Here is a 25,000-nt window from a genome sequence, read left to right as displayed (position 1 = left end):
AGAGAGCGAGAGAGAGAGAGAGAGAAGGTAAAAGAAAAAAAGGAAAGAGAAGAAAAAAGATACGAAACTTTCACCTCGTGTCGTCTTCTCTCGCGACGACAAAGACCGTTGCGAGTAAAAAGAAAAAAAAAATTTGAAAGAAAAGAAGAAAATGGCGTGAAAGAAAGAGAAGATTAAAAAAAGCAAAAGGTGAAGATAGAAGAGAAAAGTAAAAGAGAGAGAGAGAGAGAGAGATCGAAAAGAAGAAGAAGAAGAAAAAGAATAAGTTGCGCTGTCCCTCTATTAGAGAGTTCTAAGGATAGTTCTGCTGGAATAGGAGAATGAAGAAAAAAGAAAAGAGAAGTAAAAAAGAAAATGAAGAGACAAAAAAATGAATGACTTGGAAGAGCTTTCACTGGTGAATTTAACATTTTCCGGAATTCTTTATTTCAATTCTCATCCTAAACGGTCCCAAAGTATATTCGTTAGAGCCAGAATGGACTAAAATTTATTTCTCCTCCCATTAATAAATCCAATTTTCTTTTTTTTTTTTTTTCACTTTCCCTTCATCTCTTTTATTGCTATTACTTTTTTTTTTTCTTTTTTTCAGAAATCAAGAATAAATGAAAAAATATTCGATAAAACGACATTATATATATATATATATATACATATCTTTTTTAAAGTGTTCAAAGAGATAGAACGAGATAGAAAAAGAAAGGGGAAAAAAAAGCAAAAGAAAAAAAATAAAAATAAATCGGACAAAAAGTTTCGCTTGTATCTTCCTCGTTCAATGATCTTTTCTTCCACGTTCCTATCCTTTTAGTTTTTTTTCTTTATCCTTTATTTTTTTTTTTTTTTTTTTTTTTTTTTTTTTTTTAACACCCGAATTGCTAATTACGTTCTAACAAAAATTTACAAAGTCTTATATTAACTCCATTAACGATTCCATGTTTCATATATTTTTTTTTTTTTTTTTTTCGTTATAACTTTACTGCTACGGAGTAACGACCATAAGCTTTTCAGACCGTCTGGCGTCTGTACTTTCGGTAATTAGTGCTTTTCTTCTCTCTCTCTCTCTCTCTCTCTCTCGCTTTTTCTCTTTCCATCTCGGCCTTTCTCATTTTCACTTCTGCAAATTCTTATTCTTTATACGGATGGAAATTCACCAACAACGCTATCTTGGTTTACGTCTACTCAGCGAGAATTTGCCTCGATTGTACGAGTCGCTAAACACGATAAGTGATTCTTCCCGAGAACTGTCACGATTGTTAACCACACTGGAAAACGAAAGTATCTCACCCGTTTGGCTCGTTTATTCTTTACCACTCCACCCCATCTAAACGGCCTCCCCCTTTCCTTTTCCGACCACCCTATAGCCATAGCTACGGGTTTAACGTTTAAAGAGATATGTACGCTCGAGTTACGCGTCCTACGTGACATACACCTGCGTACATAAGAGTGTATATATATATATATATATATATATATGTACGAAAAAATATATATAGACGAAATTTCTCCCTGAGATTTTTTTTCGACTTTCTTTTTTTTTACTGCTCTCTAAAGATTCACATTTTTCTTTTTTCTTTTTATTTCTTTTCCTTCTTATTTCTTTTTTTTTTCTGTGTATACTCGCCTGATAATTCGTCGCGGCTTTGATAAAAGAAAGAAAAAAAAAAAGAAAGAAAGAGAGAGAGAGAGAGAGAGAGATAGGAAAAAAATAGCTCTCTCATTTTCCCAGCCCTTATTCATCTCAAATTCTAACGTTCAAAAAGATCGTGAAAAATTTCATTGCTAACAATGTCATTACGTGATCGACGCGATTACATAATTTCGATTTATACGTACGTACGTATAAATCGAACTACGTATAGTGTATACGCATTTATGCCTTATCAAAAATTTCTTTCATTCGCTAGATATATGGCGTTGAAATGATTCGATAAAACTTTAATAAGCGATCTTGTATATATGTATATATATATATATATAGGTATATTATAAATGAAGGAGAATGTAAATAAATGTTAAGGTAGACTGTTCAATAAATTCCTTATCTCTTGATAAAGTTTATGGTAGAAAAGAAAATCGTCGAGGAGAGGAGAGATAAAAGTTTTAAAATAAAAGTTTCAAGTGACTCTTCGTTCTTTCTTTCTCTTTCTCTCTCTCTCTCTCTCTCTCTCTCTCTCTCTCTCTCTCTCTCTCTCTTTCATCACTCTCGTGGTTTCCAGCGTAGAAATATCTTATGTACATACATACATACATACATATTATATATACGTATATATGTGTGATACATATATATACATATATATATATATATATACACTTGGCAATGCACGTAAAGCCGCGAATCTTGATCTTGGCAGTGAGCACCGGTTGTTGGCCATAAGCGAGCATTAGTTTAGGGGCCATCCATCTAGTATGAGGTAAAAAAGTAGAACTAAAGAAAAATAAATGTAGTTGGCTCGGTGAGCCAACGATCGTTCCCATCCTTTCCGAGTCGTTCCCTTTTCGAGGAAGTCACCACTTTGAAACGTCGTTTCACGAAAACTCTCAATTAGATTTATATGAGAAACAATTTTCACCAAGAGATTTTTTTCACGTGGAACAAAAGAGAGAAGGAAAGAGAAAGAGAAAGATAAGGACACAGAGAGAGAGAGAGAGAGAGGGATAAAAAGAGAGAAAGTATCGATAACACTTAGATTTCTATACTAACTATAAAATATTTTAGATGACCCTTTTAGTGATTTTCGACTCTTTCTCTCTCTTTCTATATCTCTTTCTCTTTGGTTGTATTCAGACGTTTATATCTGTGATCCTTTACGAGCAATGTACCAGGAATAACCAGATAATAAATAACGAAGCTAATCCCTTTGAAAGCATAGTCCTGTAATATTCTATCTTTTCAAGATCATCCCTTCAAGAAAGAGATTTCAATGTTACGAGATAACTTCCCTGTTGTTGTCACGCATCCCATTTAATTGCACGCCAGGATGATTGGATAATGAAGGTAAAAAAAGAAAAAAAAAAAGGAAAAAAAGAAAAAAGAAACTATTATAAGATGTCGTCTAATCGAGAAAGTTTTTACGTCTTAAAAGGTTTCAAGATTATCGTAAAAAAATAAATCGCGACGTATGTAAAAAGAGAAAGAAAGAAAAAGAGAGAGAGAGAGAGAGAGGGAGAAAGAGAATAGATTCTCTAGACAGACGTTCTCCCTTCCTTCCTCTCTCTCTCTCTCTCTCTTTCTTTCTTCTCATTTCCTTTTTTTTTCTTTCTCTCCAAAGAAATAAAAAATTTTTTCTGAAAGATTAATTTATCGTAGTCGCTCGGTTTCTAAAAGAAATTAATTAACGTCCTTCTCTCTCTTCCCTCCAACCCTTTCTCACTCTCTTTCTCTTTCTTTCTTTTCTTTTTTCAATCTGATATACCCATTAATCGAACTTTATCGTCGTACGTCCACGTGGCTTGAGAATTCGATCGAGAGTGAAACTTCGAGAGATGGAAGAGGAAAGTCAATCGTTTGGAAAGTATATGAACCAGAGAGAGAGAGAGAGAGAGAGAAAGAGAGATGGTAGTAATATTATATATATATATATATATATATATATATATATATCTCGAAGGAGACAGACAAGAAATAAAGAGCACTCACCGGCCTTTACCGTGATTTCACGGCCGAGCACCCTACCGACGCTGTTCGAGGCTTGACATCTGTAAACTGCTGAGTGTACGTCGTGTCTGTAACTCTCAGCACCGAACGGTAGGAAATGCATTGAACCATTCGCCAGCATATCACGGATATGCGGTATTGGTAAAACGGGTGAGCCATCGCCCATCAGCCAATCGATCCTAGGCGATGGACTGCCGTGTGCTGAACAGTGGATCATCGCACCGGTGTCGTTCGAAAATTCCACCGATGAACGTGGCTCCGAAACCAAAACTGGACCCTGACTGTCCAGCACCACTCCTCGTCCTGAAACATAAAGTCCTGAATTTGTTAGAACGAACACGTACAAACTTTATATTACATACTTTGTTTAATAATATATCGTTTTCTTTTCTTTTTCTTATTTCGTTTACAAATCGAAACGTCACAGTTGCACATTTATTTAATTATATCTGCGTATATATATATATATTTTCTTTTTTTTTTTTTTTTGTTATTCAGATGCATATTTATTTGTTTCATGTCTTATGAAAATACTCGATGCAATGAAATTTTTTAAAAGAAAAAAAAAATATATGCTTATATACTTTTTATATATCTGTCCATATTTCTCTCTCTCTCTCTCTCTCTCTCTCTCTCTCTCTCTCTCTCTCTCTCTCTCTCTCGTTTCGGATTATTGATAGAATTTAAACAGCTTTTTTTCTTTTCTTTTTTTTTCTTCTTTCTCTCTCTCTCTCTCTCTCTATCTCTCTTTTTAAAGCTACAGTTAACAGAACGATCACGTACAAGTAATAACGTCATATCGATCTTCCTCGATCACCGTTGCTCTGCTAGCTTTTATTGAATTCAATGCCATCATGGAATACAGAATTTATCCGTGAAAGTAACGTTTCTTCGTGGACACTCGACAGGCCATCGTTCATACAAAAAGCCATTATCGTATGAAGAAAGTAGCGAATGTTAGAAGGAGTGGAGGAATGAAAATAAGACGACAATCTCTCTTTCTCTCTCTCTCTCTCTCTCTCTCTTTCTGTTCCTCTCTAAAAATCCATCTCCTTCCGCACGCATTAGACTTGAGAGTACTTAACTTTCGCGTCCTTTATTTCCGCTCTCTTTACATCTTCAACATTCCACTCGTCTAGCTTTACCTTTAAGACGCGTTACTTGAATCTCGAGAAAAAAAGAAAAGAAAAAGAAAAAAAAGGAAGGAAGGAAAGGAGATGGAGAGATATAGAGAAACCACAGTTGCTCTTTCTACATAAAGCTCTCGAGATAAGGCGGAAATGATACGATCGCGTCTTTGGGAATCACTTAAGCGTTTAATCGAAGTAAGTTTTCTTTTCTTAAAAAAAGAAAAGAAAAAAAAAAAAAAAGAAAAAAGAAAAAAAAGAAAATAAAATGAAAAGAGAAAAAAGAGCGAGAAGTAAAGATAAAAAGAAAGAGGAAGAAGAAAGAAGGAAGAAAAAAAATATTGGATCGCTCGATAAATTACTTTAACTAAGTCGAGTGGAATGTAGATAGATAGATAGATAGATAGATAGATAGATAGATAAAGACGGAAAGAAACAGAGATAATAGATAAAGAGATAAGAAGAGATATAAAGAGAGATCGTCAGAGTCAAGCAACAGTATTCACGTCAGAGAATACGAAGAACGAATTGTCGTCATTTCACCGGGGCACACATATACGTACACATTCAAACAAATTTTCCGAATATTCTGGTCACACACACACACATATGTATATATATATATATATATGTATAAGTAAATACAAGGAGTGAACTAGTTCGTCCATTTCTCCATAACAGTACGATCACAGCATTTTCCACTCTTTTCTTTCTTCGCCTCTCTCTTTTTCTCTCTTTCTCTCTCTCTCTTTCTCTCTCACTTCATCTCTCTGATTCTCTCTATCTGCTTCAATCGAGAAAATCTGATAGAGGATCTCCATCGCAGCTGATGCCAGCAATACCGAAGCTTTGTCCCGACTATTTTACCTTCTTGTTTTCTACCGATCGAGGACGACTCGGTGGAGGTAAATATCCTCAAGAAATGCATATACCTTTCTCATAAAAATAAGAAGTGAAAGAAAAGAGAGAGAGAGAGAGAGAGAGAGAGAGAGGGTGAGAAAATGTAGGTAAATAAGAACAAAAATCGATTGCATTATACATGAAAAGCAGTTTGATAACAGTCGGGATATATAGAATCGTTAAGTATACGATTGGTCCAATGGGATATATATCTATAGATATTAATATATATCTGTCTGTGTATGATGTGTGTGTAAATATATGTGTGTGTGTGTGTGTGTGTCTGTGCGCAGCGAGAGACGACGGCTTTGTGCGTTTCCATCGAAGCACCTGCGGTCCCGGTTTTACAACTATGTGCGCACCAAACCAACCCTCTCTATCCATCTCGTATTATCACGAATCTCCACCCCACTACCTTTCCCTCACTCTTTCTCTCTCTCTCTCTCTCTCTCTCTCTCTCTCTCTCTCTCGAGTCTCTCGAATTCCAGCTCTCTGCGACCGATATCAGTTAGCGAGCACTGTACGAGCAAGCGATTTTCACGAGGCTCGTATTAAACGTGCTAGGAGGAAGAAAAATGGTTGGATTAATCACCCCCATGGGGACGGGGGAAAGGAGGGAGGGATTGAGGAACGAGAGGGATTGCTTCGTACATTCTGCAAACGATATGAACGGATATGCCGGTCGCTTGATTTTCGTTCGACCAACACATTTTTTCTCTCTCTCTCTCTCTCTCTCTCTCTCTCCCTTTTATCTATCTATCTAACTATCTATCTATCTCTATATCTTTCTCTTTTATTCTTCTATAGTTACATATATTCCAGTTAAAGTTACTTGTCATCAGATTGTTCTTTTCGTTTTTTATCTTCTCTCTTAAGATAAATTACGCCTGTGTCCGTTCACATATTTACTCGTATCTATATACATGCATACTTACATACATATATACATATATATATATATATATATATATATATATATATATATAAATATATAGTAGAATATTTGGAAAAGTCGATCTGTTTACGTCGAACCAACGGAAATTAGAGTTCCATGGTGGACCCAACCAACGTTCATTGTCCCGTAATGCTACGAATTCGATCTCCGTTCGCATGAATACATCTCGCTCGAGGATCGTTCGAGAAGAGCTTATCTCGACAGGACACATAAACGTCAATCGAGAACGACTCATTCTCTCTCTCTCTCTCTCTCCCCCCACTCTCTCTTTATCTCTATCTTTCTCGTTTCCTGAGACTATCCAAAACTGAGACCGGTGAAATTTCATATTTCGTCGCCGTGAAGGAGGATTTCAACCGAGGACATTAACGTTTTATCGTTCCGCACATGTTTCTCTCATACCTCACATACACACACACACACACATTATATATGTACATAAATACGTATATATATATATATATATATATATATATATATATATATATATACATACATACACACAACGATAATTTCCTGCGTCATTGGTATGGAACGTGAATCCCTGTACATAGCTATGCCATGGTTTTGGTATTATGCATCGACGCCATTTATGCCACATTTACACGCACGACACACCCATACCTTCATTACTATCTCTTCCTCATCTCCCTTTAACCTCTCTCTCTCTCTCTCTCTCTCTCTCTCTCTCTCTCTCTCTCTCTCTCTCACACAGTTGATGCACCCTGGCAGTAGTACGTATCCGGCTGTCGTACATGCAGAGAGAGAGAGAGAGAGAGAGAGAGAGAGAGAGAGAGGGAGAGAGGGAGAGAGAGAGGAAGAGAGAGAGGAAGAGAGGAAGAGAGAGAGAGGAAGAGAGAGGACCAAACCAGACCATCCTCACTTTAGTGTACACGCACTACATATACACCTGTATATATGCTTGCGCGCGCCCGTATGTGATGTCTGTTTATGTACGTATGTGTGTATATATTCGTACGCATTACATGTGACTGCATTGACTATGTAAACGATTCTGCTAGTGCTGCCGTTGCTGCTGCTATTGCAGTTAGTTGTTGGCTGGTGCTACTAGTACCGTTGCTGGTGCTGCTGCAACTACACCTATCTCTCTGTCTCTCCCTCTCTCTCTCTCTCTCTCTCTCTCTCTCTCTAGCTTTATCTCTCTAGCTCTCCCAGGCTACTACCCTGTATTTTCGCGCTGTAGCTCGCGTTCCTGATTAATTACAGAGAACCGTTACGGCTGGCACGGCCGTTGCATCGCACCGACATTATCATCCGGCACACGAAACCCACGTCACTGACGAATTAACAGACTAACTTGGAGATCCACGACTGGGCGTACAACGTTCATACACGCGTTATTCCTTTCTTAGTCTTGAGAAACGTCGTGTCGAGTTATCTTTTCTTTATATCTTTCAATTAACACACAATTAGAACGAACGAACGAACGAACGAACGAACGAACGAACGAACGAATGAACGAACGAACGTACGTACATTTCATCTAACGCATATGTTTCATCCTAAAGTTTAATGTAATTTAAATAATTTATAACGAACGAAACGTATATGTATAAGCTATAATAATATATTGTATAAAATTATTATTATTATATCGTATTTATAGATCCTTTACGAGATTTATATGTTCAAACGAACGGGAGAGATTGCGAGACGATCGAAATTAAATCGTTGCGTATGATTAAAGAAAAAAAAGAAAAGAAAAAAATCAATATTTTTTTATCTCGTGACGTGTATGAATTGCTCATCGAAAAAGGTTCATTTCGAATAGATCGAAAAATTTCACACGTTTTTTCGATTTTTCTAATATTCAAATACCATCGTCCTTCCTTTCCTCATTCCACTCGCCCTCGTCCCCATCATTTCCCGTCCCAAAAAAAAAGAAGAAAAATAATAATATTCATGAAAATCAAAGGAGAACACATTGTTTAAGTTTTAATAAGAAAAATGATGTAGTTATTCCGCGACCGCGCCCTTTACCTTTCGTTTCAGTTTTGTTTCGCTTTCTATTTCCTTCTTTTCTTTTTTTTCTTTTTTCTTATATTGTTTTTTCTTTTTATTATTCTTTTTTTTTTCGACATACTAGCTCCTCCCTCCCTCTCTCTCTCTCTCTCTCTCTTTCTCTTTCTCCACTCGTAAGCTTTTATCGTCGTATCTTCCTTTCCGTAATTTTAGAAAACAACGGGAAAAGTAGAGCCGTTAATTACGGCGGCACTTTTCTCTGTCTCTCTCTCTCTCTCTCTCTCTCTCTCTCTGTCTCTCTGAGAAACAGAGGAACACAATACAAAACAAAAAATACACAAAACAAAAAAACAAAACAAAAAACAATATACACGTATGCTGAAGGGAAGAGAAAGGCAAGTCGAAAAATATGTCGTCAAACGTGATTACATATGCCGCTAATTAAGTCACAGGTGGTGTGGACCCGAACAAAGCGTTTCCTCTCCCCCTCCCTTCCACCCTCTCTTCTCTTCTCTTCTCTTGAATCCAACTCTTTTTTTTTCTTCTTCATTCTTTCTTTCTTCTTTCTTTTTGCTCTAATATTTTCTTTATTATCTCACTCTTCTTGCAGAACAACGTACGCGAGTGGATAAGCTCTACAAATGCTTTCATCCAAATATATAAATATATATATATATATATATATATATATATATATATATTTATTTATTTATATATTTATATGCATCATCGTCTTTTGACTTTTTTCTTTCCCAAGCGAAAAACAAATTTTCAAAGATAATCAAAAAGTATACCCATTATATATATACATATATATATATATATATATACATATATATATATATACTTGCATATATCGATTATCTTTGTCTATCTGCAGACGAGTGAAAAATATCGTTAATGTCGATTAAAATTGAAAAACCGTACGATCGAGCTTGAAATTCATTTTCTGTTTGTTTCTCTCTCTCTCTCTCTCTCTCTCTCTCTCTCGATATATATTTCTCTTCTTCGGCTAAAGCGAAGTAACGCGACTGTGTACAGGGATCACGGTTAATTTCTCCTCTGGTAATGGCGCACAATGCCACCGGCAATGAGAGAGGATAAGAGGGGTGAGGAGAGGAAACTCGCGTGGCAAAAGCCAATACGATTGGCCAATGGCTTCGATTCTACATACGAGAATCGCGCACACGCGTAAATACGCACAATCGGACGGCCGGATAAAGCCATGGAGAGAGCGGATCGATCCCGCGGAATATAAAGCCCCAACCCCGTTCAACCACCTAACCCTCTCCCTCTCTCTCTCTCTCTCTCTCTCTCTTTCTCCCTTTTTGCCCCTTTCCCTTCTCTTCCCTTCCCTTTCCTACTCATTCCTCCCTTCCGCATCAACCCATTTTCATCCAACGACAACGACGACGAAACGTTGGCCTATCATCTTCGACGAATCTATTAAGGGTACGTAAATTTTATGAAAATTGCATTTATGTGTATCTGTGTACTGTATCTTATATATGAATGTGTAGATATATATACATATATATATATATATATATATATAATAAATAAAAAGTATTAATATCAGCGACGAAACTTAATTATTAATGTTAAAAAAATGTAATAATTCTTCTCAACGTTATGTCGATTCTTTCTCAGGTGTTAACAAAGAAAAAAAAAAAGAAATCTCGTAAAAAAAGAAAAATGCGCCATCCTTTTTTTCACTCTCGCTTTTCCTTTTTTTTCTTTCTTATCCAAATCAAAAAATTTGCCGTTGTTAGAGGGAACTCGAAATAAAGTTTTCGGGGTTACGTGTCTATGTAACTACGTAAGATACATATGTATGAGTTAAACGTTGAGGAACGTTGACGACGTAACTTCCGGGTGCTCGATTAACGTTCCCCTTCTTCTTACCCCCTCCTTTATTCTAACTCCGACGTAACACAATGTTCCCGACATCTTATCGAATCACTTTGCTCGCCAGAGTCGAATCGATGTAGTCTACACGGAGCACCTCGTTCTTCTTCGATGTGCAGACACACAGAGGAGTAGACGAGCATTATGCACGCATCATGGAGCATGATGTTGGCGTTGGTCCTCTCGAGTTCGTTCAGATAAAAGGAACAAGCGGTAAAGATCACAAGAGCGAAAGATGGTAAATAATAAAATTAGTCGGTTGAGATCTTCCAATATTTTTTTCTCTCTTTTCTACCTCCTTTAATACTCTATCTCCCTCTGTCTTTTATTATCTCTCTTTGTATTTCCCATATGGTTTGATCGCAAATAATACGAATATATATATATATATATCGAATTAAGAAAAAGGAAAGGAGTGATAAAGAGAGAGAGAGAGAGAGAAGAAGATAATTAGCAATAAATTTTAATCTACTAGGATCTTTTCCATTTGCACTTCTTCTCTTTTTCTTTTATATATATATATATATATATATATATATATATATATATATATATATATATATTTATATCGAATCTAATTTAAATGCAAGCAATAAGAGCAAAGAAAAAAGATTTAGTTTCAAAGAAAGATAATTAATAATTAAATTAGTCTAATAATATCTTGTAAATTCTTTCTCTCTTTCTCTCTCTGTCCCTTTCTCTCACTTTGTTTTACATATGGACGAACATTGAAGATATCTCGAGCTCTAATGGATATATAAAAGGAAAAAAGAAAAGAAAAGAAAAAAAAAAGAAAAACTGACAAAGATCGAAAAAGAAAAAAGAGAAGAGAGAAAAGAGAAAGAGATACGATAAAATTAGTCGACTAGAATCTTTTTATTTTTTTTTATTCCACCCCCTACTCTCTCTCTCTCTCTCTCTCTCTCTCTCTCTCTCTTTCCCTTTATTTTCCTCTCTCACGTATGATCCCACGTTGAATATATCTGAAGTTAGCAGGCGTCTTCATCCGACCGAACGGAAGAATCCAACGAGACGGAGCAATATAGACGGAAATCGAATTGCAAAATGGAGAAAATGACTGCTAGTGTCCTCGTCTCTAGCATTCCCTCAACATTTTCTTCGTTCGTTGCACGAATGGACGAAGAAGGATGCGACGAAGAGATAGGAAGAAGTTTGATAGAGGTAGAGATAGAGAAAAGGATATAGAGAAAGAGAGATAGATAGATAGATAGATAGATAGATAGATAGAGATAGAAAGACATATATATATATAGAGAGAGAGAGAGGGAGAGAGAGAGAGAAGAGAAACGCATTCCTGAGCGAGTTAATCCCCCGGAGTCTGGAATGGCTGACAATTCCACGGATCTGTGCCTTCTGCCATCCTCCTCCCTCCTCCCTCCTCATTCTCTCTCGTCCACCACTACCGTCCTTCTCCTCTTCATACGCTCTCTGACGTATATACAACGTATATATGTATTATTCGTACGTGTATACGCATATATATATATATGTGTGTATGTGCGTGTATCTATGTAGATAGAAAGCCTTATGTGTGCGCAAGGGTACACACGTATTTATACATGTTCATTCGCGTAATCGAGTCCCGTTCGTCTGGGTGATCCGTGTGGTTCTTTCTTTCTCTTTCTCTTTCAACTATCTCTTTCATTCCTTCTCTCTCTCTCTCTCTCTCTCTCTCTCTCTCTCTCTGTATATATATATATATATATATATATTATCATTCCAAATCTATTCGTCGATTCGCAATATCACGGAATTCGTAGTAAATGGATTGTGATACCGACGGGAATCTCGCGTAGAATGCGTATTACGTAATGTAGTTTCTCTTTATCATTTTGTCCTTTTATTTTTCTTTTTATTTTCATTCTTATTATCAATATGTATATATATATATATATGTGTGTGTGTGTGTGTGTGTAAATTATATTATGGATACGTACATATGTACATAAATGTCAAAGGAAAGGATCCATCTAGTAAGATGGATCCTTTTCTATCGTTCTTTACGTTCGTTTTCGATAAATTTATCTCGATATGTTAAAACCTTTAGCATTTCGAAGGAATACGACTTTCCTGTTTCAACGAGTTCGTTGTCGTCGTCGTCGTCGTCGTCGGCATTGTCGGCATCGTCGTCGTCGTCGTCGTCGTCGTCGTCAACGCGTTAAACGTCGTCGAACTGAAGATAGACGACAGAATCTCTCTCTCGCTTTTTCTTTTTCTCTCTTTCGCGAAAACGCGATTGGATTTTCCAAAGCCACGACGAATCGATTATTGGATATCGTTTTACTAAGAGAGGGAGGAAGGAAGGGAGGGAGGGAGGGGACTAGGTGGTTCGATTAAACGAACTCTTCCAGGAGAATATCATAAGGAAAACGAGGATTGTGTAGGATGGTAATACTGCTTGGCTTTTCGAAGAATAGACGATTCTTATCGATAAACTGAAATCTTGATTCTTTCTCTCTCTCTCTCTCTCTCTCTCTCTCTCTCTCTCTCTCTCTCTCTCTATCCTATCTACAATAAATATATTCATTTTAATCGTTCTTCCAATCGAGACTTTTCTCTCTCTCTCTCTATCTCTCTCTTCTTCTCGTTGTTATTAATTCTAATAAATTTTATATTTAATTTATACGACGATAATGAACCTTCTTCTCTCTCTCTCTCTCTCTCTCTCTCTTTTTAATGATATTACGAAATAATGATGGAAAAAGACAGAAATGAAATGACTTATCCACTTCTAATTTCTAATGCGCTAAACTAAAATACGATCATCGTAGTGCGATGTGAAAAGAAGAAAGAGAGAGAGAGAGAGAGAGAGAGAGAGAGAGAAAGGAGACAAGAGAATAGTCATTCTCGAGGACACTATGAAGAGGTCCTTCCTTCTGAACGTAAACTGCTTAGAGCCAGATAGCAGTCTCTAAGTTCTTTCGTTGCCGGAGTAACTTTCTTAATTCCCCTCTTAGCGGAGTTAATCTTCCCGATTAATGCTTTACTAACCCCTCTTCTTCTTCTTCTTCTTCTTCTTCTTCTTCTTCTTCTTCTTTCTCTATCTCATCTCCTTATTTTATGACGTCTATCTACCTATTTCTTGTTTCTGCTTCTTCGTAAATTTATATCTCGATAAATACTTAATCATTTAGTTTCCACAAAGGAGATATAGATTTTCTTTATAATAATTATAACATAAGGTTAATTTCGTTCAGTAATAATAAATCATTAATCAGTTTGATATGTATGTACGTAGGAATTAACGAAAATTCTCGAAATATTTTATAAAATAATAAAGGTATAAAGGGGGAAAAAGTGTTGTAAACGATGATCAGCTGTTTCAATTTTATTGACGCAATAAGTAAATAAATTAACGATAAGATTTAATATTTAAATTAACGAAGACGCTGGATTAAATCGATCTAATTTGCTGGCTCGAATATATATAAAAAAAAAAAAGAAATATTAATAAAAATGATTGCGTAGTTATTTAATATATTCGTAAAAAAAAAAAAAAAAGAAAAAGAAAAAAAGCGGAACTTAATGATAATCAAATAGTTCATTTTACGTGTCTTATCGATCTAATCGCAATGTATCTAATGCTTGTAACGAAGACGAAATTAATTAATCGATGAATATTCGAGATAATGATTATTAATGTATACGATAAAAATTGTTCTCGTAGTATATTAATCTATTCGTAGAATAAACGTCGATGCTTTATTAATAAGTCATATGACTTTAATTGATATTATTAATTACGATTAAAAATAAAACGATAGAATCGCATGATATATATTATATAATTATATAAAGTAATTACTTACATTGCAATATGTTCGTAGGAAATAAAATTAAGATAAAGAGACTACGTAGGACAGATCCTTACTCTGGTACGACGTGAGTAATACTAAATGCGTATACCTTACGACGAAAACATTTCGGCTAGAAGGAAACGTAAACGATAGGTCACCTTTTGTTACGAGGCAATGATCTAAGGATATATAGAATCAAAAAAGGAAAACAAAACAAACCGAGGACAGAGAGCGAGAGAATAAGAGGGAGACAGAGAGAGAGAGGAAAGAGAGAGAGAGAGAGAGAGAGACAAATGAAAGTAACAAACGGAGTGGGAGAAGAATTACGAGCTTAATTAACTTGTGACGAACGAAGCCACCGCAAAATCTCACGGCGCATAAATTTACGTTGTACATTGCAAAATGAGTTAACGTTGGCACGTTTTACCTTCTCCTAAAACCTCTCCGCCGGCATCACCATTACCATTACCATCACCAACACCAGCATTACCACCACCAACCAGCATCAGCACCAGCAACAGCAGCTACGGGGCATAATCATTTACTAGAACCGAATCTCTGCCGTCTTATAAAATAATACGATATTAAAATTACGAGTTAGTTTCGTTTTGCTCTTTTGATCCGTTATTCTCCTTCCAAATGATTATCGTTAAATTCATTCGTCATTATTGCGACATTTATAATAATTAAAAGATATATTATTCAACGAAATTACTTCGTTCTTTATGCTCGGAAAATAAATAAAAAAATAGATAAATGGATAGCTGGAGAAAGATAGATAGATAGAGATAGAGAGAGAGAGAGAGAGAAAAAAAAAGAATTAGGAAACATTTAAAAGGACAAGTACGATATAAAATAGGTATTTTAATAGCGAGTATATATATATATATATATATATATATATATATATATAGTTTTATATGATGGAAGAAGAAAAAAAGAAAGAAAGAAATAGGATTAATTTGTTAAAAGAACAGAGATATAGATCAAAATGGACTATAAAGCTATTTATTAATAAACCCCTTTTCGGTCAGGTTATATGTATCTACGTATGTATATATGTATTTCATGTCTGGATTTTTATCTTTTTAAAGAACGACGACGACTATCGTAAAAGCTTCCAACGGTCTACTATCGAACACATTTTCTTGACGTTTCAGATGAGAGATATAGATATGAAAAGAGACAAGAAAGAGAGATTTTAAGAAAGAGAAGGGACGTTAAAAGTTTATACTTCCTGACTTTGGGCTTCGTGCGAAATAAATAAAACGATTTCCGATAGAAGGAAGAATCGACTTCCCCGTTAGGATGGTGAGAGGAGGGGGGGAGCAATGGAAAGAGGAGGGGAAAGGTTGGGTGGCAGGGAGAATCGATTCGATTAATCGATACAAAAGTGAGGGAAACGAAGGAATTCATTTAAAGCTGATCCCCGCGTAATTCGTTTGATACCGGGGCGAAAGTGGAGAAGTAGATAGAGTGAGTAAAAGATAGAGAGTTATTGTGTGTGTGTGTGTGTGCGTGTGTGTCTGTATGTGGGAGAAAGAGAGAGGAAGTTCTCGCGTATCCTCATCGCGTTTCTCGAGAAATGACTTTTGCAAGAATTCGATGGCTGCTTTTCCGTACAATTAATCTCGAATAACAAGATCGATAGATGCTCTTTTTATATAAATAAAAGAGAGAGAATTTTCTTTGTCCCTCTCCCTTTATCTCTTTTTCTTCATAACTTTTTACGATCTCTCTTTTCTCTTTTTCTCCATTTCTTAGCGTCATACGAATTCTTTTTTTTTTCTTTTTCATTTCATTAAAAAATTTATCATTTCATTATCTCTTCTTTTTTCTACTTACTATTTATCTATATACGTACTCGTCTTCGTCTCTTATCGTTTTATGGTCTCGATCCATGTACTTGGAACATGCGAAATTAGCATAATGTGTACGATGTCGTTGCTCTCTCTCTCTCTCTCTCTCTCTCTCTCTCTCTCTCTCTCTCTCTCTCTCTCTCTCTCTGTCTTTATTTGACTCTTCATGGATATTTCATGTGATACAATGAAAATGATATCGATCGACATGGACACACGTAAGTACTTACTTACAAGGTATCTCTTCTCTCTCGCTCCCTTTTTTGGATCGTTAAAATTTTTAATAACTTAAATGTTAAAGGTATAAAAATTGACGAAAGGATCGTTTGATAAATATCAATTAGAAATTAGAATTTATAAGCGGTAACATTGATCGATACGATGATCTATCAATATCGATTAATATGAATCAATTCTCATTCTCTTTTTATCTCTTTCTCTATGTATGTGCGTACGCGCGCGCGTCTGTGTGTGTGTGTGTGTGTGTGTGTGTGTAAATTCAATGAACGTTACATCGTTACAAACGTGTAGAGATCGTGTTCCATGGGGCTGCTCGAGAAAATTAGGTGACGTTAATCCAGAATCTGTAGATTTTACGAAATTTCTGGCCATCGGAAGAGTAGGCCACATCCCCTATCAACGTTTACCTTCGTTATAGGAATCGATAATTTCAATTAATTCTCTCGATCCTCATTATGTTAGGCGAAATTGCGAAAAGTGGATCAGATCGAGGGATTGAAAGCTTTCGATATATTATTCTTCTACGAAAAAAATTCTTTCCTTTTTCTTCAATATTCCAACGTACGTGTACGTATATGAAGGAAGAAGAAAAAGTTCGATCGTAACCTTTTTTTCTTCTTCATCTTCTTTGAACAAAGGAAAAGAGAAAGGAAAAAAAGAACTGGGCGAAAAAGGAAAAAAAAAAAAAAAAAAAAAAAAAAAAAAAAAAAAAAAGGAAAAGCGAAGGGAAAAAAAATTACGTAAATTTATTCGAAAGAAAAAAGAATATAAAAGGCGGATTGTGTGATGAAAGATAAAAAAAAAATTAATTTCGACATGAAATGTCGAAAATAACGTGGGAACCGTAAAGGGCACGATATTACTCTCGTCTGTACCTACGTCTGTTCCGTTTATATATCCATCTCTCTCTCTCTCGCGTGTGTGTGTGTGTGTGTGTGTGTGTGTATGTGTGTATGTCCACTTGGCCAGGAAAATCGAGAAACAAAGTATTCGAAGAACTTTTTAAAAAAAGAGCTCGTGCCACGTTAAATTCCAAAGCTCGTCCTACAATTCCTTCCTCTCTCTCTCCCTGCTTTGTTTTTTTATTTACCTTTTATTTTTTTTTTTCTGCCCGAGTTTTTCGGCATTGCGAAAATTGTTGGTCTTGGGTTTCTTTCTGTGGTAACAGAGACGAGGAGGGAATTTCAGAAGAAGGATGGAGAGGTCCGCTAGGATAGAGGTCGAAAGGCATTAAACCTCATTTCGCATTTTAATTACTAAGGGCGACTCTTTTGCGTTGGCGACTAAATTGTAAATTATTTTCAATTGTGAAGTAAAATATGGAACAGGCATATAAAATGTCCCACGAACATGACCAATTCCTCGTCCCCTCCCCCCCCCCTCTTCCACCCTTTCCTCTATTCTCTAACCATTACTATCTCTCTGTCTCTCTCTCTCTCTCTCTCTCTCTCTGTTTTTCGCTCTCTGTCTCTCTCTCTCTCTCTCTCTCTCTATCTCTCTCTGTCTCATTTCAACAACGTAAATATAGTCTCGCCGCAGATATTGTTCATTATATGCCATCCATCGTTAATTACTCTGAATATAATTAAAAAGGTACAATGGTGTTCGTGATCACGGTTGTGCCGTTGCTACGTAAGCAAAATTCTTTTGTTCGACGTTACTTAAGTTCTCTATTCTTTTTCTCTCTCTTTTTCTCTTATTCATTCTCTCTTTCTCTCTCTCTCTCTCTCTCTGTCTTTCTATTTCTTTTCACGAGGGAGTTAATGTTGAAGCATAAGTAAGTATAGCAAAGATTCATTTAATATTTATCATATTGACACACAAATACGTACACGTACGAGCGCTTATATGAGGTTGATAAAAATTAATTAATTAATTAATTAATTAATTAATTAATGGTGAAATTTAAAGAATTGGAACGCGTCAAAATATTGCATTAAATAATGTTGAAAGTAAAGAAGAAAAAAAAAAAAAAAAAAAAAAGAAAAGAAAAATACAGCAAATAATGAAAATTATGAAAAATTATTAATACAAGGAAATGTTTTCTTTCTCTAAAAAAGGAATTTATTTGTTAAGAATATAGAGAAAAAAAAAAAAAGAGAAAAAAAAAATAAATGAAACGAAAAAAAGAAAAGAAAGAAAAAGTAAAAAAGGAAAGGGGAAGCTGTTTCAGGGAGGTCCAGGGAGGCTGAGAAAAAGGTGGTAGAGTTGAATTCCACGAGTTAAAATCGTACAATTTAAGCTAGGTAGCTACGCCGCAGTAATTTCATCCCCCAACGTAGTCGTCGCTAATTTAACGAAGTTAGCGTGGCGTAATTAAGAGAAAAATTCCAATTGGGAAGAGGTTAATGAGAACAAAGGAAGAGTTGGGATGGCTGCTCGATGAGAGAAAAGTTTGGAATCGTTCGAAGTTTTTATTATTTTTTGTTCGATCTCTTTCCTTTTTAATATTTTCTATGAGTTAGGAGATTAAAGGTCAATTTCGAGCATTCGAATAGCATCGCACGGTCCTCTTTAAAAAAAAAAAAAAAAAAAAAAAAAAAAAAAAAAAAAGAAAAAAAAAACAAGAGAAAAAGAAAGCAAAAAAAGAAAGAAAAAGAAATCGAAAGAAAAAATAAAAGTCATCGTCTTTTTTTTGTCTTCCTTGCTATGCCTCTCTCTCTCTCTCTCTCTCTCTCTCTCTCTTTCTCTCTCTCTCCCTCCCTCTCCCTTTTTTCATATCTCGATGGCACGCCGAGTTATTTCGCAATTTAATAGCGAGACCTCTTTTTCCTCCTCTTTCTCTCTTTCTTTTTTTTCGAGCTTCTTTTTTACTCCCTTCCACATTGCGACCGAGCGAACGAGTTCCTCCGATGAAACCAGGAATGCAATGATGCAGGATGGCGCAGTTGGACGGTGCAACGATGCGGAGACCGGACATTTTCCAAATTCAAAACGATCCGCGAAACGTCGCTCGTGACAAGCGCACTGTGCGACCGGTTCGTATATTCACGTGGTCAGACCGCATCGCATTTTAATTCTCGCTTGGCAGAAAATCGAAAGAGAAAAAAAAAAGAAAAGAAATAGTAAAAGAGAAAAAGAGAGATAGAGAGAGAAAAAACAAAGAAGAGAAAAGAACTACCTCACATTTTTTACATATATTTCAAGTTGCTTTGTTTAGTTTTTTTCCTCTCTTTTTCTCTCTCTCTCTCTCTCTCTTTATTGTTATCATTATCGTTGATTAAATCAAAATTAATAAACAGATTACTCGAATTAATGTAACGATAGATATTTTCTATAATTTCGATTGAAAATTGGAACTAAAAGAAGAGAATAACGTGCTTTCTACAATTTCATTGTGTTCGATCGAAGCACGAATCTCGTAGTCCGAGCTCGATCCCAGAGCAAGAGCCCAGAATGAAAGAGAGAGAAAGAGAGAGAGAGAGAAAGAGAGAGAGAGAGAGAGAGAGAGAGAGAGAGCCCTGCTGAGCGAGAGCCAGAGAACCAGCAGAGCCCTGCAGGCGTATCGAAATTTGCTACGAATCGACGCGATTGGATCGCGTATACGAGGAGATGTAAATCGGACATTGGGAGAAATTTAAGAGGCAGCATGCCAGTACTGTTTACTAGGAACGAGGCTACCAACGTTAATAGGGTAATAGATAGGCAGCCGTATTCGCGTGATTAGGTATCAGTCGATAAAGGTGAAATCATTCCTCTGATCTATATATCTTCCTATAATTCCATTTCGATAAAAATCAATTAAAATTTTCTTTTCTTTTTTTCTTTTTTTTTTTTTCTTCTTTTTATTTCAAAAATAGAAGATTATCGTTTCATTTTTTGAATATAATCGATCATAATAATTGATCGATTAGGAGATTAGAATTTATCGCGTGAACAAAGGATCGATTTGATTAAGATAGCGAGAGATAAATCGTCCGTATCCGTTCGATTATACGAGTAAATTCCATCGGTTCGCAGGTTTCACGCTGCGAATTTCTCTGTGATCATGAGAGAGAGAGAGAGAGAGAGAGAGAGAGAGAGAAATACTATGCACGAGGATAGCAGAGGAGAAGCCATTAGACACGGAGTTCGCTACCAACTGGATGCGAACGTAGATCGGAACGACGACGGTGAAACTAGCAAACATATTCGAGATTTAGGACAAGCGTCGATATATATATATATATATATATATATATATATATATATATATATATATATATATATATATATAGCTCTTGCGAGACTATCGACGTCGGCTTGACAGATCGATCGTAATTAAATCGATGCGATCGGTTGCCCTCCTCTTTCCCTTCCTCCTCTTCTTCCTCCTCCTCTTACTCCTCTTCCTACTTCTCCTCTTCCACGAGAACCTCCGATGAGTAGCGTCGCGCACGGACTTAACTCTAAATCTAGGAATGGGGTCGATCGAAGCTATACCACCATCAGGATGCATTATGGAGCTGGAGAGGACATCGGCATAGATAGGTGAACGTGCTAGGCGGGCAGGTTATCTCGCGCCTATTTGCACGATAGTCCTGTTTCCGATTAATCAGCTACCCTCGGAATTAACGCAGTCTCTCTGGGGCTTCCCTCCTATCAACCATTTCCTCTCTCTCCCTCCCTCTCTCTCCCTCTCTCTCTCTATCTATCCATCTATCTATCTCTTTATCTATTTATCTCATTAACTTGTAACATTTTTTCAAGAGAATAGATATGTACATATGTGTATATATTTACGTGTATATAGGTATTTAATACCACCTTTGTAAATATGTTTATATTTTATCATAATTTTTTTTTCCTTTTTTTTTTTCTTTTTTTTCTCTTTTTTTTTTTTTTTTTTGTATCGAAGTATACGAAGTATTTATTTTATTTAAATCGAATTAAAGTAAAATTTAAATTGATGATTTTAATTAAAAATTTCTCAATCTATACTTTTCCATCAATATTGTTCTACTTTCCTAATTCATTATTTTTTTCTTTTGAAAAGCTAGAATCTCACGAAGATGACCCACTTTTGTTTGACGATAATTAAGTTTTAAGTTAGCCGACATCTAAGTGCATGGCTTTTATTAGTCTCTCGTACGGTTTACTTCGCAATATTCGCTTCTATCCATTCATCTATCCATCCATCCATCTATCCATCTATATCCAACCATCCATCCATCCGTTCGTTCGTTCGTTCGTTCGTTCGTTCGTTCGATCGTTCGATCGTTCCGTCCGTCCATTTATCTATTCGTCTCCCTTTCTAGACCCTTAAAAGCCCTTTTGAATTTTGCTTTGTCCTTCGAGTTAAATACTTTAGACGAAGATATCGAATTAGAGGCTTTCATAAACTTACCCCCTTACAATGAATTCATTTTCGATGAATGATAAGAGAATACGTATAGAGAATGCAATGGCAGACTTCAAAGGAAATCTCTCTTTAATTTTCTTTGTTTTTCTTTGTTTTCTTGCTTTGTTTTTTTTGTTTTTTTTTTGGTTCTTTTGGTTCTTTTTTTCTTTTCTTTTATTCTGTCTTCTTGCAATGCGTGTTTTCTTTTCTTTTTTTCTTTTTCTCTTTTTTTTTTTTTACGTATATATAATATAAAAAAGCCCTATCCGACAATCAATCCTACCGCGATTTTCTCAATCTGAAAATGCCAATGAACCCACTCTCCTCTTCGCTTTTCGAGTTTTCATTGTTAACCGTGCACGAGTGGCGCGAATACGCGCGAGTTACGTGGATTCATCGACGTAAAGTGCTTTTTGCCGTAAAAAGAGAGAAAGAGTAGACGATGACTTTTTGTTTCGATGGACGACTCTCGTCGAGTCCACCAATCGATTCCTCTCCTCTTCCTCTGCCAATTAGCTTGCCTTTATGAACGTGATTCTGATCTCTTTTATCGTGTCGCATTACAAGTGATTCCTACGTGCGCGTACTTTTCAAAAAAAAAAAGAAGAAAAAAAAAAAAAATAAAGAAAAAAAGAAAGAAAGACAGAAAGGAAGAAGGAGAAAAAAAGAAAAAAAAAAAATCGATCATTTTCCGATTCGATTGGATTAAAAGAAAAACATCTATCTCTTTTACTTCCTATTTTTCCCCTTTTTTTTTTTTATTCGAATAGAAGATTACACGTTACGTATATACGTAAATAAGTATAACTTAGAATAGAATCGATTCGATCGATCGATCGATTAATCGATCGATTTTATTTCTTCTTTTTCTTTTTCTGTTTCTTTTCTTTTTTCTCTCTTTTTTTTTTTTTTCCTTTTTCTTTCATTTTGTTCCTCTCGTTCGTACCATCACCTTCGTTATTGTACGTTCTCGATATTTAATTAGCTTTCCTTACGACTAATCTTTTTTCTTTTTTCATTCCTTTTTTTTTTCTTTCTTTCTTTCTTTCTTTTATTTATTTTCTTTCTTTTCTTTTTTTTTTTTTCATCGTTTCGCCAAACGAAGAATTACTAGTATTCTCGTCGTGTTACACGTGGAACGTAAGAGTTTAACGAAGTTCGAGCGGCCCGTTCATTAATCACTATGACTTAGTTGCGCTTAACGGCTCGTAATAAACTTCGCGAAGGAGCGACTTCGAAGAAAGATGGCGGATCGTTCGAAAGACAGGAACGTTGTGTCTTTGCGTCTACTCGACTTCTCTCGTAGAGAGAAAGAGAGAGAGAGAGAGATGGATAGATAGATAGATAGACACTATTATCGAATTTACGTCACGTTCGTCGCTTCGATTTCACAAGACACGTATATATATATACGTACTATACAATGTATAATATAACAGCAACCGTAAACTCGATAATATCATAGTTTGTAATTCTCACAGTGTCATCTCTCTATTCATTTTTTCCTTTCTCTCTCGCTTTTTTCTTTATCTCTTTAATTATTCTCTATTTATTTATTTATTTATCTTTTTCTTTTTTGTACGTTTCAATGTTAAACAATCGAAGAATTGAAAGGCACGGATTACAAAATTAAATTCACAAAATAAGCTCGCAAATTATTTTCGCATGGTCGTTAGTTAGTTTGGTAGTAACAAAAAAAAAAAAAAAAACATAAAGAATTAAGAATGAGGAAGAGAGAGAAAAAGAAAATAGAAAAAAGATTTGAAGAGAAAACAAAAAAAGAAAAGGGAAAAGAAAATAGAGAAAGAAGAGATCGTCGGTATCGTTTCAGAAAGAACATTTTTAGAACAGGTGGGAGTCAAAGACAAAAAATATTACGAGAGAAAGAGAGAGAAAGACAATTCGTGATTCTTTAAAAAAGAAATAAAATTGGAAGTGGAGGTGGAGAAAGAGGGGTGGTATTGGTGATAGCAGTGGTATGTTGAGAAGGGGAAGGGAATACGTATTTGCCGAGTCTTTTTTCAAAGCTAACGTGAATGCGCGTGCTCGTGTTAGGTCCGATCCTCGCATCTGGCGTGAGCGAGCGAATAAATTGGACACGGCGTTGAAAGTTAGTGTGCATCCATACATACATACATACATACATACATGCATGCATGCATGCATACATACAAAGATAGATAGATAGATAGATACATAGATGTATATAGATAGGTATATACGTGGATACCGTTTGTGTTTTACACATTGGAGGATTATGCGTTTCCGTATGGACGCTCCCGTCGTTTGGAAAAATCCAATTTCACGAGAAAAGCAAATTCGGCCTAGTCGTTAACGCCCATCGAACTATCAACCATCACAAACCCTTTTTCCATCGTTCCCTGGTTTCCTCCATTATTTTTTGACGGCTACACGACTAGACAGAGAAAGAAAAAGAATAGAGAAAAAGAGAAGAAATCTCAAAGAACGTCTACGGATTAGGATGAAATTTTTTTTTAAACGAGAATGAATTCTCTCTTCTTTTTATTATTATATATTATTTATTTCAAGCGCGAGAGCTTTGGTAACTGTTCTAATTTAAAACACCTTCCTTACTACCTTTTCTATTAATTTCTCTCTCTCTCTCTCCCTCTCTCTCTCTCTCTCTCGCTAGACTTTCTTCTATAAGCCACCTCCCTCGTTTTCCCTTTCCTTCTAACTCTTTTTCACTGTCTACCCGCCACCCGTCTCATACTCTTACTCGACTCGTAACGCGAGGTTAATTGGATTTTACATAACACCAGGCTCGCGCGTTTCATCGCGCCTTATTCTCACAGTTAAGCCCTGTACTCCCTACCAAACGTACTCTCCTTTCCTCCTTATTATCCCTCCTCCTTCTCTTGCTCCTTCATCTTTTCCTTCTTTTTCACCTTTTACTCCCTTTCTCTTCTATAATTTCACGCGATTAAAGGAATAATATTTTTCTTAACTTTCGACATACATCGTCTCTCATAATAATAATCCTTATAACGTCATATGCAGTAAGAAGTAAAATTTCGTATGTTTTCTTTAATTTGACATTATTACGTTAGAATTATCATTATGATTCTTAAACATTAAATGAGAACGATGTTGTATCGTCGAACGAATATCTATGATTCCGAATGAAACTTTGGTATTATATTGTATCATTATTACGCAAATATCGAATATTGAAGATGAATATGATTCATAAAGGCATACGTTTAGCAACGTG

At 35.7% G+C, this 25,000-nt stretch overlaps 1 protein-coding gene across 14 annotated transcripts in view; it reads right to left on the bottom strand.

Annotated features, from left to right (window-relative positions):
- The window catches only part of LOC124955107 (Down syndrome cell adhesion molecule-like protein Dscam2), a 201,574-nt gene that overhangs the window by 65,923 nt on the left and 110,651 nt on the right, over positions 1 to 25,000 (bottom strand). For 5 of the 14 annotated variants that reach the window (XM_047509019.1, XM_047509007.1, XM_047509020.1 and 2 more), the window contains exons 4-5: positions 14,774 to 14,870; positions 3,638 to 3,958 (exon numbers count right to left, since the gene is read on the bottom strand). In XM_047509019.1, the coding sequence (XP_047364975.1) occupies positions 3,638 to 3,958; positions 14,774 to 14,852 (400 nt within the window). In that variant the 5' untranslated portion in view covers positions 14,853 to 14,870. Of the gene's footprint in view, positions 1 to 3,637; positions 3,974 to 14,773; positions 14,871 to 25,000 lie in introns of all 14 variants that reach the window. The other 9 variants (XM_047509008.1, XM_047509009.1, XM_047509010.1 and 6 more) reach the window with 2 other exon arrangements.

This window comes from Vespa velutina, chromosome 17 (genome assembly GCF_912470025.1).
Source record: "Vespa velutina chromosome 17, iVesVel2.1, whole genome shotgun sequence".
NCBI classification, from domain to species: Eukaryota; Metazoa; Arthropoda; class Insecta; order Hymenoptera; family Vespidae; genus Vespa; species Vespa velutina.
This window is presented reverse-complemented; position numbering and strand designations above follow the sequence as displayed.